General features: G+C 39.9%; 1 protein-coding gene across 1 annotated transcript; it reads right to left on the bottom strand.

Annotated features, from left to right (window-relative positions):
• Positions 1–1,675: 1,675 nt before the first annotated feature.
• LOC140117095 (uncharacterized) lies at positions 1,676–14,954 on the bottom strand. Its single transcript, XM_072133529.1, has 6 exons — positions 14,436–14,954; positions 14,162–14,311; positions 11,073–12,974; positions 9,205–9,339; positions 2,596–2,732; positions 1,676–1,811 (listed from the first exon to the last, which is right to left on the bottom strand). Exons 1-6 carry the CDS (start codon positions 14,952–14,954, stop codon positions 1,676–1,678), a joined length of 2,979 nt encoding a protein of 992 aa, XP_071989630.1.
• Positions 14,955–15,944: the final 990 nt, after the last annotated feature.

Below are 15,944 nucleotides of genomic sequence, written 5' to 3'. Positions count from 1 at the left end.
GAAGTACCTCCAATCACTGTTGGCCTCCATTGGTATAGATGCTTCTAAATATACATTTTTCCACACATGCTAAAATCTGCGGACTGTCTTAGGCTATAGTGGGTGCGGGCTGTCGATGTAACGTCACTGCGGTGTCCCTGTTGACCAACGGAGGTCGGAAGACGACAAGTATGGGTTATGAATTTCCTAACCCACATACCTCTCAGAAGACATTACCACAGACTTCTAACACCAGAGGCTTTCACAAACTGTGTCCTTTTTACTACCAACTTTCAGACACTGTGATATATATCAGAAAAGCAGAACTCCGACTGCTATGAAATAGACTTACAAATGAGTTGTACATGGAAAAAATAAAAAATGTACATATTGTACCATACTTACCTAAGAAATACTACTTGCTCTACAAGATTTATTGGATTATAAATATTTCATAAACCTACCAAAAAAATTAGATGTGTGCTGAGAAACAAACAGTTAGAGGGGGAAAATGAAAGGGGCACTAGAAAGGTTTTTTGAATGTCTACTCTATTTTATATCATATCAAAGCCAGATTCCAGATGTGGGTTTCCAATGTGCTCATTTATAAACATAATGGCCCAGATTTATTCAAGCCTTGAGACAGTTTTCTGTCTGACTTTCTTTTTAGTGCAAACTGTTTGCACATGTATTTATAAAGTTGTGTTGGGGCTGCACTATTCTGCACTGAAGGGGCGTTCCGATACACAGTCGGACCGCGCGGCACATTTATCTTGCAGATTCTGACAGAAATTTGTTGCAGGCCTTATCTTAAAGGTCCACCAAAAAAAAGTTGGTTCACTCTGTGGGGGTAGTGCAGAGGGCACCATATACATGAAGAGCTTGCGCCAGAGATCCTGAATCTGGCGCCCTCTGCACACTACACAAGCAAACTGCACATAGTACAGAATGCACTATGATAAATGTTGGCCAATGTGAACAAATTTTTTGTAAAACTGTGTATCTTTGTGAATAAATATATATATATTGTCTGGTTACAGTCAGGAACAGTTTAACATAACATATAATTTTCTACATTAATTTGGCCATTGCTGAATGTATAGTACCGTGATTATGAATTATCAAATACGGTATACAAAAACCCCAGCACCTGTAAGAGGTTCTACTAGATCTGCAAATCTGCATAAGTTTAACCTGGGTCATGCAGTGGTCCCCTCTTTTCAGTATATTAACCGGGTGTGGATCAAGTTATCAGAAGGTATCCCGAATGTCACTTCCATTTATCCCATATTAATGACTTATTCTATGAAAAGGTCATTAAGGGGTGTTCACATGTTTCATATCTATGGCATATCCAAAGGATATGTCCTAAATACATGGGTTTTTAGCCGGAGGATTTGTTCTATTATTTTGCATCAAAACCATTTTAAATCACAATTTTTCCATCATTTTGGCAAATTGGCATGAGACTTGTAGATTTTTTTCCCTACTCTGGATTAGCACTCTATCACTTACAAGCTGGACTTGAAGAACCTGCATCTATTTCCAACCTTATTTACTATGAAATTATGATAGATGAGAGTCCTACTTCAGGGAACCACAGCTATCTCAAGTACAGGGGTCTGCTGACTTCCTTCCTATTGCCAGGCCAAATATACTCCCCATTCATGTGTATAGAATGGTCAAAACAGCCAAGCTAACAGACTCCCATAGGCCCCTGCAAACTCATCACTCTGGTCAGCTGCGGGAAGACGATCAGCAGACCCCTGTTCCCACGATAGGTGCAAGTCACAGAGGTGGGACCTGCATAAGCCATGTTTTTATGACTTATCCTGTGGACAAATCATACATATTAAGCAAGAGAATATCCTTTTATTAGTTTTGGCCTGGAATTTTTTGTTTTGTTTTTTTACTCCCCTCATTCCAAAAGCAATACAATATATTTTTTATTTTTCCATTAACATAGAAGTATATGGGCTTGCTATTTGCGGGACAAATTGTACTGAAATGTAGTGGAAAGTTGGTAAAAGCGCTTCTCTATGAGACTGTAGGCCTCCATGGCACCTGATCAGTGCCCTCCGATGACGTCACAGGGGGCGGCAATCGGCGATCCAAGATCATGGCGCCCATCTGTTAAGGGCCAGCACTGACCGCGGCAGTTACAGGCGGGTGTCAGCCTGCCCCAAAGACCTACCAAAATATAGCTTAAAGAATCAAACGTTATCTAAGTCATTTATATTTTCTTACATCCTCGGGACCTCATTTAAATGCAAAATAAATACATAATCAAAAAAGCTAAACAAAAAAAGGAAGTGAATGCAAAAACAATAAAGTCAATTGTATTAAACTGGATTTGGAAAATTCTCATTGGATTGCATGTAAATTAATGTCGCTAATCTCGCTGCTGTCTCTCTATTGTGTCTGGTGATAAATAAATTCCTTGAGAAGAAGATAATGAATATTAGAAGATCAGTTTCTATCCTTCTTGTATTCATGTTAGGAAATATCCTTTTTCACAGAAATATCCATGATTAGGCCAATTTTCTTTTCCCGTCATTGAGAAAACTAATTTGGAAGAGCAAACGTGTCATTTGTAGAGAAGACGTGTAAAGTTACGGTAAGTGACAACCACAATGAACATCCAGAGAACGGAGGGGAAGGAAGGTGTCTCTAAGAAAGTCCGAGTGTGAAACACATTTCATATCCAGCAGATTACGGTTTATCAATGTTTCATTCTGCTTCTTACTCTGGGACTAGAGGATATCAAGAAAGGATTTTTAAATTATTATTTTATGCAGGAAATGTGGATAAAACCATGAAGTATGGACTTCAATGCTAGGGAGTATTTTTATTGATGATTAATGCAATCTTCTGAATCTTTTCAGTGTATGGGTTGTAACGAGTCAATACATCCTTGTCCTCATTCAAAAAATGTGAATGCTCCTGCAGTAACCAGTTCCAACCACTACACTGAGTAAGGAGCTGTCTGCTTCCTGTTCCATTCACTTTTTTCAGCGCTGGAAGTTGGACTTCCATTAATCTGATATTGGTGACATATTCTTTCCATAGGTTATAAATATTTTAAGTCCAAAAATCCCCTTTGGTAATGTTTTCAAGGTTAAAAATTTAGGATTTAAAGAGAATTAGGGATAGGTATAGATATTCTTCAACTAAATCTGCAGACATTCTTTACCCAAGGGAAGTCAATTATCTCATATTACATTCATGTGCAGATGAAAACATCAGCAAGGAATATTCAGAATGATCACATGTTTGCGACTTGTATCGATGGTCCTTATTGTCAAGTTTGCAACTCATAACCCTTACAAGTTAAAGTGATATTGAAGTATTTTTTCTCCAATTGGCTGAGTTTGGACAATTATTGAGTTGTACATTAATGTTCATGATCATTGCTAGCCAAAGTCACAATACATGTTGCACATGTACTGTGATGTCACAGTTCAATAATTGATATTACAGTGTGTCACAGAGACATACATCAAAAATACCAAACACAAGAGATCTCATAGTATAGAGATAAAAAGCAGAGTGAACACATTGGGCCCATAGTTTGATCAGGGGACTTTCTTAAACAATTTTGTGTCTGCTTTTTTTGTGTTTTGTTGATCACGGCTGTTGATAACTTTTGTCTCAGCATTCTTGGAGTAATACACTCTTCAAACTTTACCATATTGAACAAGCCAGATCACCCTTGGTCATTTATCAACCTAGTTAGCATTTTAGAAGCGACTCCAAAATGCCTGGCACAATCTGCCCGAAAACCACCGCAGCCAAACACGGCAGTTAGAATACTCTAAGGCTACATTCACATGAACGCATGCTGCCCACCTCTGCCCTCTCCATACAAAAAAATGGCATATGCTCTATCATTTTTACAGCCACGGCACAGTACATTGAGCACTCGTTGTGTGCACCATACCAAGCCCAGGCGTCATAGCCGTCTTTGGGGGACCCGGTCGACCAGATATACATTCCCCATGCTGCGGTATGGCGGGCACACGTGTGTGTGAATTTAGCCTTTGTTTGGGTAGGTAAAACTGTGATGACAGAATCCCTTTAAATAAATTTCATTGTCTGTCTGGAATACTTTGGTGTATGAATTGTCTATGAATTTTTAATATTAATATAACAAGTGCAAATATTAACATAGCACTCAGACATACAAACAATCAATGGGCAACATTTACAAGAAACAATAACAGTGCAAGATCAGGGGAAAGACACCATTAGGTTTTAACCCTCTCACATAGATGTACACTTAAGTGTTATTGGAAAGCTTAGCCCAGACACAAACATTTTGAGTTGTTATATTGCAGATTTTGGTGAGCCAGACACTTGATTTGCCAGAAATACTAAGAAGTTATTTTGGCACAGCACTTAAGCAGGTCTGGGCAGTGTCCTTTCCCTCGCCCCTCTTGCATTGTACAATAAAAGAAAAAATTCAGTTTCACTGGGAAACCAATAGGAAGCTGGGTCAAGGAGAAAATTTAAAAAATTAAAATAAACTTCTCCAAAGTACAGTTCTGGTTCTCAAAACAACTGCCTTGGCACACACACAGGTTCAAGAACAGTGGCATTTATAACAATGAGGTCACAGGATTTCTGGAAGCAGGAAGAGTACATAATTGTCTTTTTAAAATTATTTAATATCTTTGTCAGTGTTATCTTTTCCCTAGAAACCCATGTTATAATTATTTCTTTGTAATAAAACTGTATACAGTCAGCTCACAGACAAGAACAGTGAGCCCTAAGATAAAAACTCCCATTTCAGGTGTCCCTTCCTAATTGCCCAGCCTACCTTAAGCGGTAGGTGACAAATGGTTGTGGTTCCCTTCCTGCACCAAAGTGGAAACATAGAGACAAAGACTGTACAATACAAATACAGAAGAGGAGTCAACAAGTACAGGACATAACCAAGAGGACAATACAGTATAGAATTGATAGACCAAATGGATAGTCAGAAAACAGACAAAAGGGTAAAGTAATCCAAAATACAGAAGTCAAGATAAATTGGATCATTTCCCTGGCTTCCAGACAAGGCAGACCAGCAGAGGAGAAGTGTGAGTGTAGGAAGATTCTGTCTTAGCTAACTTAACTGTTCTCTACCCAAAATAAACTCTACAGGAGACAGACATGTGTGGTGGAAATGAATTAAGACAGCCAGGAAAGAGTAAACCAGTGTTCAGACTTGTGAGAACAGAATATAACAAAATAACACTGATCCCTCATCCTCAGCCGTACTTTACAGATAGAGGATGGCACTGAAGCCTGAACGGCAAAGATGTGGTATGTAGTACATATATGATGAATTGTAGATTGCAGCCATAGGAAAGCCATAAAGTGGTGTGACCAATGATTTCATGCCAGTCTTCCATAACTTGTTTTTCGCTTACATGAAATAATAATCTTACAAATTTCTGAGCATTACTCACAGCTCGAGTGAGAGATGAGCCAACAGCGTGCTAATGCTTTCTCATCTGCAAGTTCCTGTTCAGTGACTTTTTTATCTATTAAACAGTAGCACAAATCCACAATCCATGTAATCTGATTAAAACAAACATTTTTGCTAATGTTACACTTAATTCGCTCCTGTCTTTAGCAAACGTACGTTCCAAACTCTAAGCAACACATCCGCTCCCGGAATAAATGATCTTATAGCTGTAGAAATATACAGCTGTATCAGTCTGTTCATAAAGCATCAATATCCCATGTGGAATTGAAGTCAATTCAGAAAATAAAATGAACCACAGTTGAGAAAGTAGAAGTCACATCAGATAATAAAGCAACACTCAGGAGACGGTGCGTGGAGAGGGTCATGACCTGCTAAAATAATGAGACTGTTAAAATCAGAAGACGTAATTATGAAGACAGAGTCGCACACAGTAGACATCTAGATATGAGCCTTTTCTTTTATAACCTTGTGTTATTGCTTTTTGTTTTCCTTTTATTTAGTGAAATTTAAAATGGAGTATTAAAAAACATTTATTCTCTTCTCCGTTTTCTATGACTTGCATTTATATAATTAAAGGGATTTTGTAAGCAGTTTGACCACATAAAACTACAATCATAGCCAGTTGCTCGGAGCATAAGTATAACCATATACAACCTTTGTGTGTGTCTTGCTAGCAGTAGCAGGACTGTAAAAAATGCATTAATATTCCAGGATTGCAGCTGGACACTGTGGGATTGGCTTCACACTTCCATGTTTTGAGGACATTTTCCACTTATCCGCAAATAATTGATTTTGTCTAATGTACTTTCTGTATCAATTCATCACTGTTTTCTAGATCTCTGCTTGCTGTCATTCAACAAGACGCTCCTGTGACATCACATGACCATGGACAATTGTCTGTTCACAGGTAGTTAATAGCTTCCTGTTGAATGACAGCAAGCAGAAATCTAGAAAACTAGGAGGAATTTGTACAGAAAGTATGTAGGAAAATTGTATAACTTTTCATCCCAGAAACAAATGTCAATTAATTCCTTTATTTATATAGCATCAACAGATTACACAGTGCTACACAGCTTGCCAAATCAGTCCCTGTCCCCATGGGGATCACAATCTACTCAACCTACCAGTATGTTTTGGAATGTGGAAGGAAACTGGAGGACCCGGAGGAAACCCACGCAAACACAAAGGGAACGTACAAACTCTTTGCAGATGTTGACCTGGGACTTGAACCCAGGAACCCAAGCGCTGCAAGGCTGTAGTGCTAACCACTGTCACTGAACCAAATTCATCTATTTTCTGAAAGTAAACATTTTAACTGCTCCACATCCCCTTCCCTCTACTTTGAAACCTATAGTAGCTTCTTATTGGATACTACGGAAATGATAGGGGTTGTTCAGCAGCTCAATACAGAGAATTAACAGAACTTTAGTATAAAGGAATTTCCCAGATTCAAGATCCGATGACACTATTGGAATACAATACCTAGGACTGTCCTTAGTAATGGGCAACATATAATATTATTTTTGTGGCAGTTCTATTAGCATAACATATAAATATTACACAGCTACACTGCCCAGGAAGTCCATTCTGGTGTCTCAAGACTGTAATTAGTGAAGATTTGTCTGATTTACAAGAATCACAACCCTTATAACACCAGCATTCATCAAGGAAAGGTTTTTTTCAAACTCCTACAGAATGAAGCCACGCCCAGGTTGCCTGATTGACAAGTTGTTAACTTTTTTTTTTCTCACTTTTCAAGGTTATAGGAATGACAATTATTTCAAATCAAACCAAGCCCTGGACTACTGCTAGATAAAGCATCAAGAAGATGTTGCAAATGAAAAATTAAGTGTATCCTTATTATTTCTACATCAGTTCAGCTAAATGAAGCCACTTGCTGCTTATAAAGTGCATTTAATCACTGGGATCTGCTACCACGTCTATATATGAGCATGAATGTTGGCAGTTCCGCCTTCAGCAGTCAAATTTGTGTCAGCACCATGCCAAAGAGTAGAGAAATATCCACTGATGAAAAAACCGAGTGCTGATGAGTCTTTGAATGCATATTTTCTGTAAAGTTAAAAAGAAGGCAACAAGATCTAATAAATTTGTCATTTATATTTCCAATTGGATTACGCAAAAGATAATATTCCCATGGAGCTTTCTTTATTCTGGATGTCAAATAATTGCTGGGTATGTACTGTGAATGCTTAAAGAATGAAACATTTTTGTATTCGCTTTACTTGCTTTTACTTGATAGAATAGTGTGGTTTCCAGATATTTCTGCATCTTACGTTTTCTTAATATGTAATCATTGGCTGTAATTAATATTAATTATACCTTTATTTATATAGCGCCCACAGAGCTTGCCAAATCAGTCCCTGTCCCCAATGGGGCTCACAATCTAATAAACCTACCAGTATGTTTTGCAGTATGGGAGGAAACCAGAGGACCCAGAAGAAACCCATGCAAACACACAGAGAACATACAAACTCTTTGCAGATGCTGACCCTGAGACTTGAACCTAGGTCCCCAGCGCTGCAAGGCTGTAATGCTAAGTCACCGTGGAGCCCTACCTTCCTCTTACCATCATTATTATGGTAGAGTTTCTATAACTAATAACTTTGCCAAAACTAGACTACAGAATGAGCTGAGAGTTGTTTTATTTGAATGAGTAGGGAACGGGTGATAGCACTTTGCCTGGCTCTTCAGTGACTTTTAACATGAGGAAGCCACAGATCACAAGTGTTACAGTTTCAATGGACTCCTAGAATTATTTTGAACCTTTTCTACTTTTTGTGCCTCATACATTATTGCAAAATGCTTATGTAATAGGGCAGGGCACATGCAAGTACAGTGAACCCTGTCCCCCCAAGCAGCCCATGCCTGCTTAATAACTGTAGAATGCAATAACTGGGCATCGGTCCTTCCCTGTGCCAAGTGTAGAAACATAACAAGACAAACAAATGAATAACACAAAGGAAAAGTCAACAATCCAGGTCACAACAAGATAGAATTAAGGTACAAAGTCGCTGACACAGGAGAATAGTTGAGAATGAAAGCCAATATCAGAAAACATATAGCATCAAATATGTAACCTTGTGATGTAAGATGTATTCAACCAACTGTTCAAAAATTTGATACTTACTAAGTGTACTGGATTTCATGCTTTAGTTTGTTAAAATCAATAAAAAAACATTTGAAACAGAAAACCAGAAGAGACAGAGAGGGCAAGACAGCTGCTTGACCAGCAAAGGAAGATGGTGTACACACTTACTGGTCCAGAGCAAAGACTGCAGGAACCAGCATAGAGAGCGCTGCCAGGTAAAAGCATCAGATAGAATTCAGCAGCTTCTCAGCCTGACTGTACGGACAGCAGAAGACCAAGACACAGATGTAATAGTTTAAAGGGTTTCTTAGTTTAAACAAAACAAAAAACCCTAAATCTAAATTACCGTTTTCTGACTGCCCCTTTCTTGGGCAGGGGGTTCTGTTTTCTCCAACAATTGGGTCTGTTAAAGATTTGAGTCCCCTGTCCCCCGAGAAATGTTTTATGATTACATGGGAATTTTTTTTCATGTAAAATTGTAAAATAAAGAGAATTTACCAAAACACTCCTAAAAAAAGGCAAGCCACTCTGAAATTCTAAACTATGGATCTTCCTATATATAATTAGAAAAATTGTAAAGTTACTAATTACTCTACATAAGGTGTTAGATAATATGGATTTTTAAATACTATTTAGGCTTTACCCACACCACGTGTGCATGCAGGCCACAGATAAAGGGCTGTTTGCCATTGTTTGTGGCCGGGTCAACATAGGCCAGGTGAAAGAGAGCGGCCAACGCGTTCACGGTGCCGATAGGCAATGTACATAGAATGTAAAACTGCAGAAGAATATGGGGCATGAGTTAGTATGTATTACTAGCTAACTTTCTCTGCACTTTCTTGTGGGAATGAGGCCGTAAACACATTTCTAGCTTATTATCCCCTATGCAATTTTATATCATTTTCATAGTTTTTCAGCATGTATATTTCCCTAAAAAAAGAAAATAACAAATACAGCATGCTGGATAAGGGAAATGAACTATAAGTTATTCTATATACTGTATATACTCGAGTATAATCCGACCCAAGTATAAGCCGAGACCCCTAATTTTACCACCAAAAACTGGGAAAACCTATTGATTCGAGTATAAGCCGAGGGTGTAGTATACAGCCAGATAGCCCCCTGTATTATACAACCAGCCAGCCCCTGTAGTATACAGACTGTCCCAAGTAGTATACAATCAGCCTGCCCCCATGAAGTATACAGCCTGCCCCCATGTATTATACAGCCTGCCCCCATGTATTATACAGCCTGCCCCCATGTATTATACAGCCTGCCCCAAGAAGTTTACAGCCTGCCCCAAGAAGTATACAGCCTGCCCTCATGTATTATACAGCCAGATAGCCCCCTGTATTATACAACCAGCCAGCCCCTGTAGTATACAGACTGTCCCAAGTAGTATACAATCAGCCTGCCCCCATGAAGTATACAGCCTGCCCCCATGTATTATACAGCCTGCCCCCATGTATTATACAGCCTGCCCCATGTATTATACAGCCTGCCCCAAGAAGTATACAGCCTGCCCCAAGAAGTATACAGCCTGCCCCAAAAAGTATACAGCCTGCCCTCAGTATGCCTAGCGAATAATAAAAAAATAAACTTAATACTCACCCTCCGACGATACTCACCTTTGATGCTTAGTGGCGGCTCCCGGTCATCGGCGGCGGCGGCTCCCGGTCCTCTGCGGCGGCTTCTCTCTTCTATCTTCACTTGCCGGCAGGTCGCTGTATTGCCTGTCAAAAAATAAGGTGGACCTAGCGTCCTACTTACTGCGCTCACTAATATACTAATTAGGAAGGAACTACGGTCAATACAAATTTAATCTTAAACAGTAATATTTTTATTTGCTGAATAACAGATTAACAATTATTGCTTATATACTGAGTACATATTAATTAGAAAGTAAGCATCAATACATTACCGGATATTGTAGCATCACTTATCCTGACGGGGGACCTCGGCAGGGCAAGGAAAATTCCGGATCAACATCACAGACCGAAGTGCGTCCACTCGAGAGTCTGGAAAAGTCCCTGCCCCCTGTCAGGATCCCCTTGCTTTTATATCATTTCATAAACAAAGGCATTATCTATTTTAGATACTGCCGCATCATCATTTTGTAACATGAAATGAACAAAGGCATTATTCCGTACTAGATACTGTCACATCATCATTTTGTAACATATGTATCAATGATCATGCGCTGGTCCTGTGCAGCACGTGATTCTCGCTTTTAAAACTGCGTGATCACATCATGGATGAGACAAAGAACAAGGTTTTACTCCATTTTGTATAGTCCTTATTAGAAACTTAATAGGCCACATTGTCACATTCTAATTGATGTAATTATCATTCACACTCCAAATGCTTCACATTTGTATCACAATCGGTCCTTGACAATGTAGACTATTTGACGTTTCTGTAGTTGACCATGACAACTCGTGGTCTGGTAAACAATTTATAAGCCATAAAGCAATTCCAGATAGATAATGTAATTACAATAATAGCAATTACAAGCACAGGATGTATCAACCAATTTAACATCCTCTCTGCAGATGGAGAATATCCCATGAAAATGTCCCACCAGTGATGTGATGTAGCTTCTTGGATGGAAGAACCCATCTTAACAATCTTTCCTGCTACAATTGTAATTGCATGTTGCTGTATAGTTTTATTCAATGACTTTATCATCTTTTGACCTTCTTCAGAATTTGTAATAATATTCTGTAATCTAGTGAGATTCAGATCCCAGTTATTTGTTGTTAATATATTAGGTTTCCAATAAACCGTCTTTTGTATATCTAAATCATGTGTTAACAGGAATGTTTGGTTTTCCCATTGTAAGGTGGAAACATTTTGTAAACACCCAGCAAAGGGAACCTGCATACCTGCTATAACTGGAGTATCTGTAATCACACAAATCTCTTGGGATCCTATTTCCACTAACATTTTGAAGGTAGTAGGCAAAATAGTAAATTCACATACATTTACTGTACTCTGTAAGAGACATGGTTCATACACTGTTGAGTGTAATCGACATATCTTACCTTCCAGAGTATCATCACACAAACTTAAATCATAAGTCTTATTATTATCATCAAGATATAAACCATTCATCTTAGGCATCCAGAACCATTGATGACCTGGAGCTCCCAATATAAATGGTAACACTACATATCTACACATTATCTGTTGATTGGTTACATTATATATATTGATAATACCTTGGCAAGCTGTGTCATTGCATATCATTTTAGATGTTTCTATTTTTAACCATGAGGTGTTGGGTATAGTGTTATTAAACACGGTCCTCCATACCTGTTCATTCCCAGTCATTAACTGAGTTTGCATTGTCGTCTTTTGTTGCATTTGATACATAGTCTGCAATGTACACACCGTCCAATTAAAAACTTTAGATACATTAGAATCAACTTCAAACATAAAAGAATCAGAAGCAGTTTTCATTTGTAACAAAAATGCATCTATCCCCAAAGCTTGGTTCCATGGACGCCATATTGTAGGCATCCATTGTCCTTGCAAAGTTAAAACATCTTGTATACCTTTTCCCGCATTACTCATTCTATTTGCTAAAGTCTCTATATCAAAAGAGTTCAAAGTTCCAGTGACAGCTCCCACCCCTCCCAATATGGTGTCATACCATGCCCTTCTTCTCCGGACAGGGCAAATAGCATCAGATGGAAATGTCACTATTACTGAAACCACAGTCTTTCGAGATTGAGTTCCAGTTTTCACACATGATGATGGAATCCTTTTCATGTGTCCTGGATCAGTCTTATAGGCCTGATTCAAGTATACCAACATCCAATCCCTCCATCCGGGAATTCCTCCCCATTTTCCGGAACAAGGTCCAGTGCCATTATAAGCTCCTGTTGAATTATCACAGGGTGGATATCTCTGTTTGGGAGGAAAGTTTACTTGTCGGTTGGTAGCATTGGCACAAGCTATTATCATACTTCCCGTCAGATTAAAGGTATGTTCTGTAGTATTATGTGCCTTACTCATGTAATTATTCCATATTGAATTATTTACTCTCCCCAACCCTGTAGCTTTATCAAGCCCTTCTGTCCAACAGTATATTGCGTCCTCCGCCTGTATTGTCACAGTTCCAGATCCATTGGTGAACACCATATAAGGCCATTTATATCTTCCCGGATAGTTCCATAAATCTTCATTAGGAGGCCCATAATACCATATTCTTTCATCCGTCAAACTAAGATTAACTGAGAATAGGATCTGGTTCCAACTTGGTCCCTCATCCGTGAGGTTGTATACATTCCAATCTCCTGGACGTCTGTGCGGCCACACCTGTTCCGTAATGAGATGTCTTCCTGGTGTCCATCCATCGACACCCAAATACCCGCCTCCAAGGATTCCAAATATTAGCACACATAGAACCTGTTAACAAGAAAATAGCATTATTCCCGCAAATAACACTTTTCCTGTGGGATATATTCCCATTTTTCGCTACCAGGTCGCATTATAAGAAGTGTGCGGTCCTTTCCTACAGCTATCACCTCTGCTGGTGATGGTGGTCCTTGATTATTCTGGACCCACACTTTTGCTCCTACATTTGTTATGTTGCTAGAGCCAAAACCTTTGTCTCCCCGTTGTGTGACTTCAGTTGGGGCAGTTCCCTCTTGGGCCAGAGATAGGTTTATGGGAATTAACAACATTTGTGCTATCCTTTCCCCTTTTGTAATAAGTAAGGGCTCCTGACCTTGATTGTTGATCAACACTTTGATTTCTCCCTGATAATCAGCATCAATTACTCCTCCCACCACTATAGCTCACTTTAGTGCCATACTAGATCGGGTAGCTATCTGGCCATAGTGATCAGGTGGTATGCTACATCCCAAACCAGTGGCCACCATCTGGACTTTTCCCGATGGGATTACCCAGGTCTCAACAGAACAGAGATCTAACCCTGCTGATTGTGGGGTAGCCCTTTCAGGGATCCTTGCTTCCTCATGCACTTTCCACCAGAGTGCGGTGGGAATGACCTGATTAGCATGTACCTGTAAATTGGGAGTGAGCATCCTCATTAAAGGGGTCATGGAATCAGTGATTGGTCTGTTGTTTAACACTTGAAGAGCCTCACTCAAATTATCTCTCCATTGGCCATATGAGGTATCTGATTGATTTAATTTTTTCAAGGCTGCCTTCAACATCCCATTCATGCGTTCTATTAAACCGGCAGCTTGTGGGTAATATGGCATGTGATACACCCACTGGATGTTGTTCTCGTGGGCATAATCTTTCACCTGTTGTCCTGTGAAATGTGACCCATAAAGGCACCCCATAGAACTGTGTGATCATTTCCAGGGTGCGCAACGTACTCCATTGAGTTGCGGCCTTGCAGGGAAACCCTACCATCAGTCCTAAATAGGTGTCCACTGCGGTACAAACATATTTGCACCCTCTGCTTTCTGATAAGGGCCCTATGAAATCAATTTGCCATATCTGTGCTGGTAATTGTCCTCTGGCTATGAGCCCCATTACAGTGTGTGGAACCTCCCGTTTCTGTGAGTGTTGACATATGGGGCACTGCAAAATTGTCTCTTTTGCCTCTCTCTTGTGCCCACCTGTAAGTGGCTTTCTCTCCCAAATGTCCTGATTTGTTGTGTGCCCAAACGGCTGTACCCTGAAGCCATGCCTGAATCTCGCCTGAATCTCACCGGTACTTGCGTGGTTTCCACTAGCGGGCTCGGCCGTTCTGATTGCTGCTGCTTTATCTGCTTCAGAGTTAAACAAACGTTCAAGTGAGTCAGTTGGCACATGAGCATCCACATGAAATACAGTAGTTACAGTTTGCTGCACTATCTCTTCGATTTGCTCCCAAACCTCTTTTCCCCATACCTCTTTCCCATGAATAAGCCAGTTGTATTTTTTCCAACCCATCATCCAAGTAGCCAATCCATTTGCTACTGACCATGAGTCAGTATACAGATGACACATTCCACCTTTCTCAAATGCTAGTGCAAGGAAAACAGCATATAACTCTGCATATTGGCTGCTCTTGCCATCTCCTTCCATTGTCAAATGTTTACCTAATTTGGGATTGTAGGCTACACTTTTCCATTTTCTCTTCCCACTCACATACCTGGCTGAGCCATCAGTAAACCAAGTATGTTGTTGTTGTTCTTCAGTGAGATCTTCATAGCTTTTTCCCCATTTCACTGGTGATTCTTCCATCACCTGTGCGGTTATTGGAGGATTGTCTTCTTCTGTGATTTCTGCTATTTTCTCATGCAGAGAGGCGGTCCCGCCTTCTCCTGCTTTGGCTCTCTCAGAAATGTACCATTTCCATTTTATGATACTTTGTTCCTGAGCATGTCCTACCCTATTGGTCTTTGGGTTTGACAGTACCCATTGCATTATGGGTATTGTTGGTCTTATCAATACTTCATGTCCAATTGTCAGTTGTTCGGTTTCAACAAGAGCCCAGTAACATGCCAGCAACTGTTGTTCAAAGGGCGTGTATTTTTCTCCAGCATCTGGTAATTTCCTGTTCCAAAATCCAAGAGGAACTCTTTTTCCTCCCTGTTTTTGCCAAAGAGACCAGGTGGCATACATGTCACATGCAATTCCACCTGTCCAGCTGCCATAGGCCATAGGTCCACTGCCTGCTGTATGGCTTCTTTAGCAGCTTCGAATGCAACTTGTTGTTCTTCTTCCCACTGAAATTCATATTTTTTCCGGGTCACTTTGTACAGGGGAGCCAGCAATTGTCCCAAATGTGGGATATGTTGTCTCCAGAATCCAAATAGTCCTATGTAGGACTGTGTTTCTTGTTTAGACTTTGGGGTTGGGAAATTAATAATTTTTTGTCGGGCTTTGGGAAGGATCTCCCTATGCCCCTTGTTCCATTGAATTCCAAGGAATTTCACTACCTCAGCCGGTCCTTGGACTTTGGCCTCATTGATTTCCCAACCTTTTGCTCGCATATGGGCCAGAAGAATTTTCAATTGTTCCTCCACTTGCTCTTTGCTTTTCCCCTGTATCATTATATCATCGATATAATGAGAAAACTGCATTCCAGCTGGAAGTGTAATTTCATCCAGATGTTCAGCCACAACTCGATGACAGATGGTTGGACTGTGCAACCAACCTTGTGGTAACCTGGTGAAGGTATATTGCCTACCTAACCAGGTGAAAGCAAACTGATCTTGTGCTTTTTGTTCAATGGGAATAGTAAAGAATGCATTAGCCAAATCTATCACAGCATACCAAGTTCCTGAGTGGCTTTGAATGGTCTCCACTATTGTTATGGTGTCTGGTACTGCGGCTGTCAATGGGGGAGTCTGTTTGTTTAACTCCCTGTAGTCCACTGTCATCCGCCATGAGCCATCACTTTTCTTGACAGGC

The sequence above is a fragment of the Engystomops pustulosus genome, chromosome 2, assembly GCF_040894005.1.
Source record: "Engystomops pustulosus chromosome 2, aEngPut4.maternal, whole genome shotgun sequence".
Lineage (NCBI taxonomy): Eukaryota > Metazoa > Chordata > Amphibia > Anura > Leptodactylidae > Engystomops > Engystomops pustulosus.
Note: the sequence above shows the minus strand (reverse complement) of the source record. Positions and strands in the feature narration are given on the sequence as shown.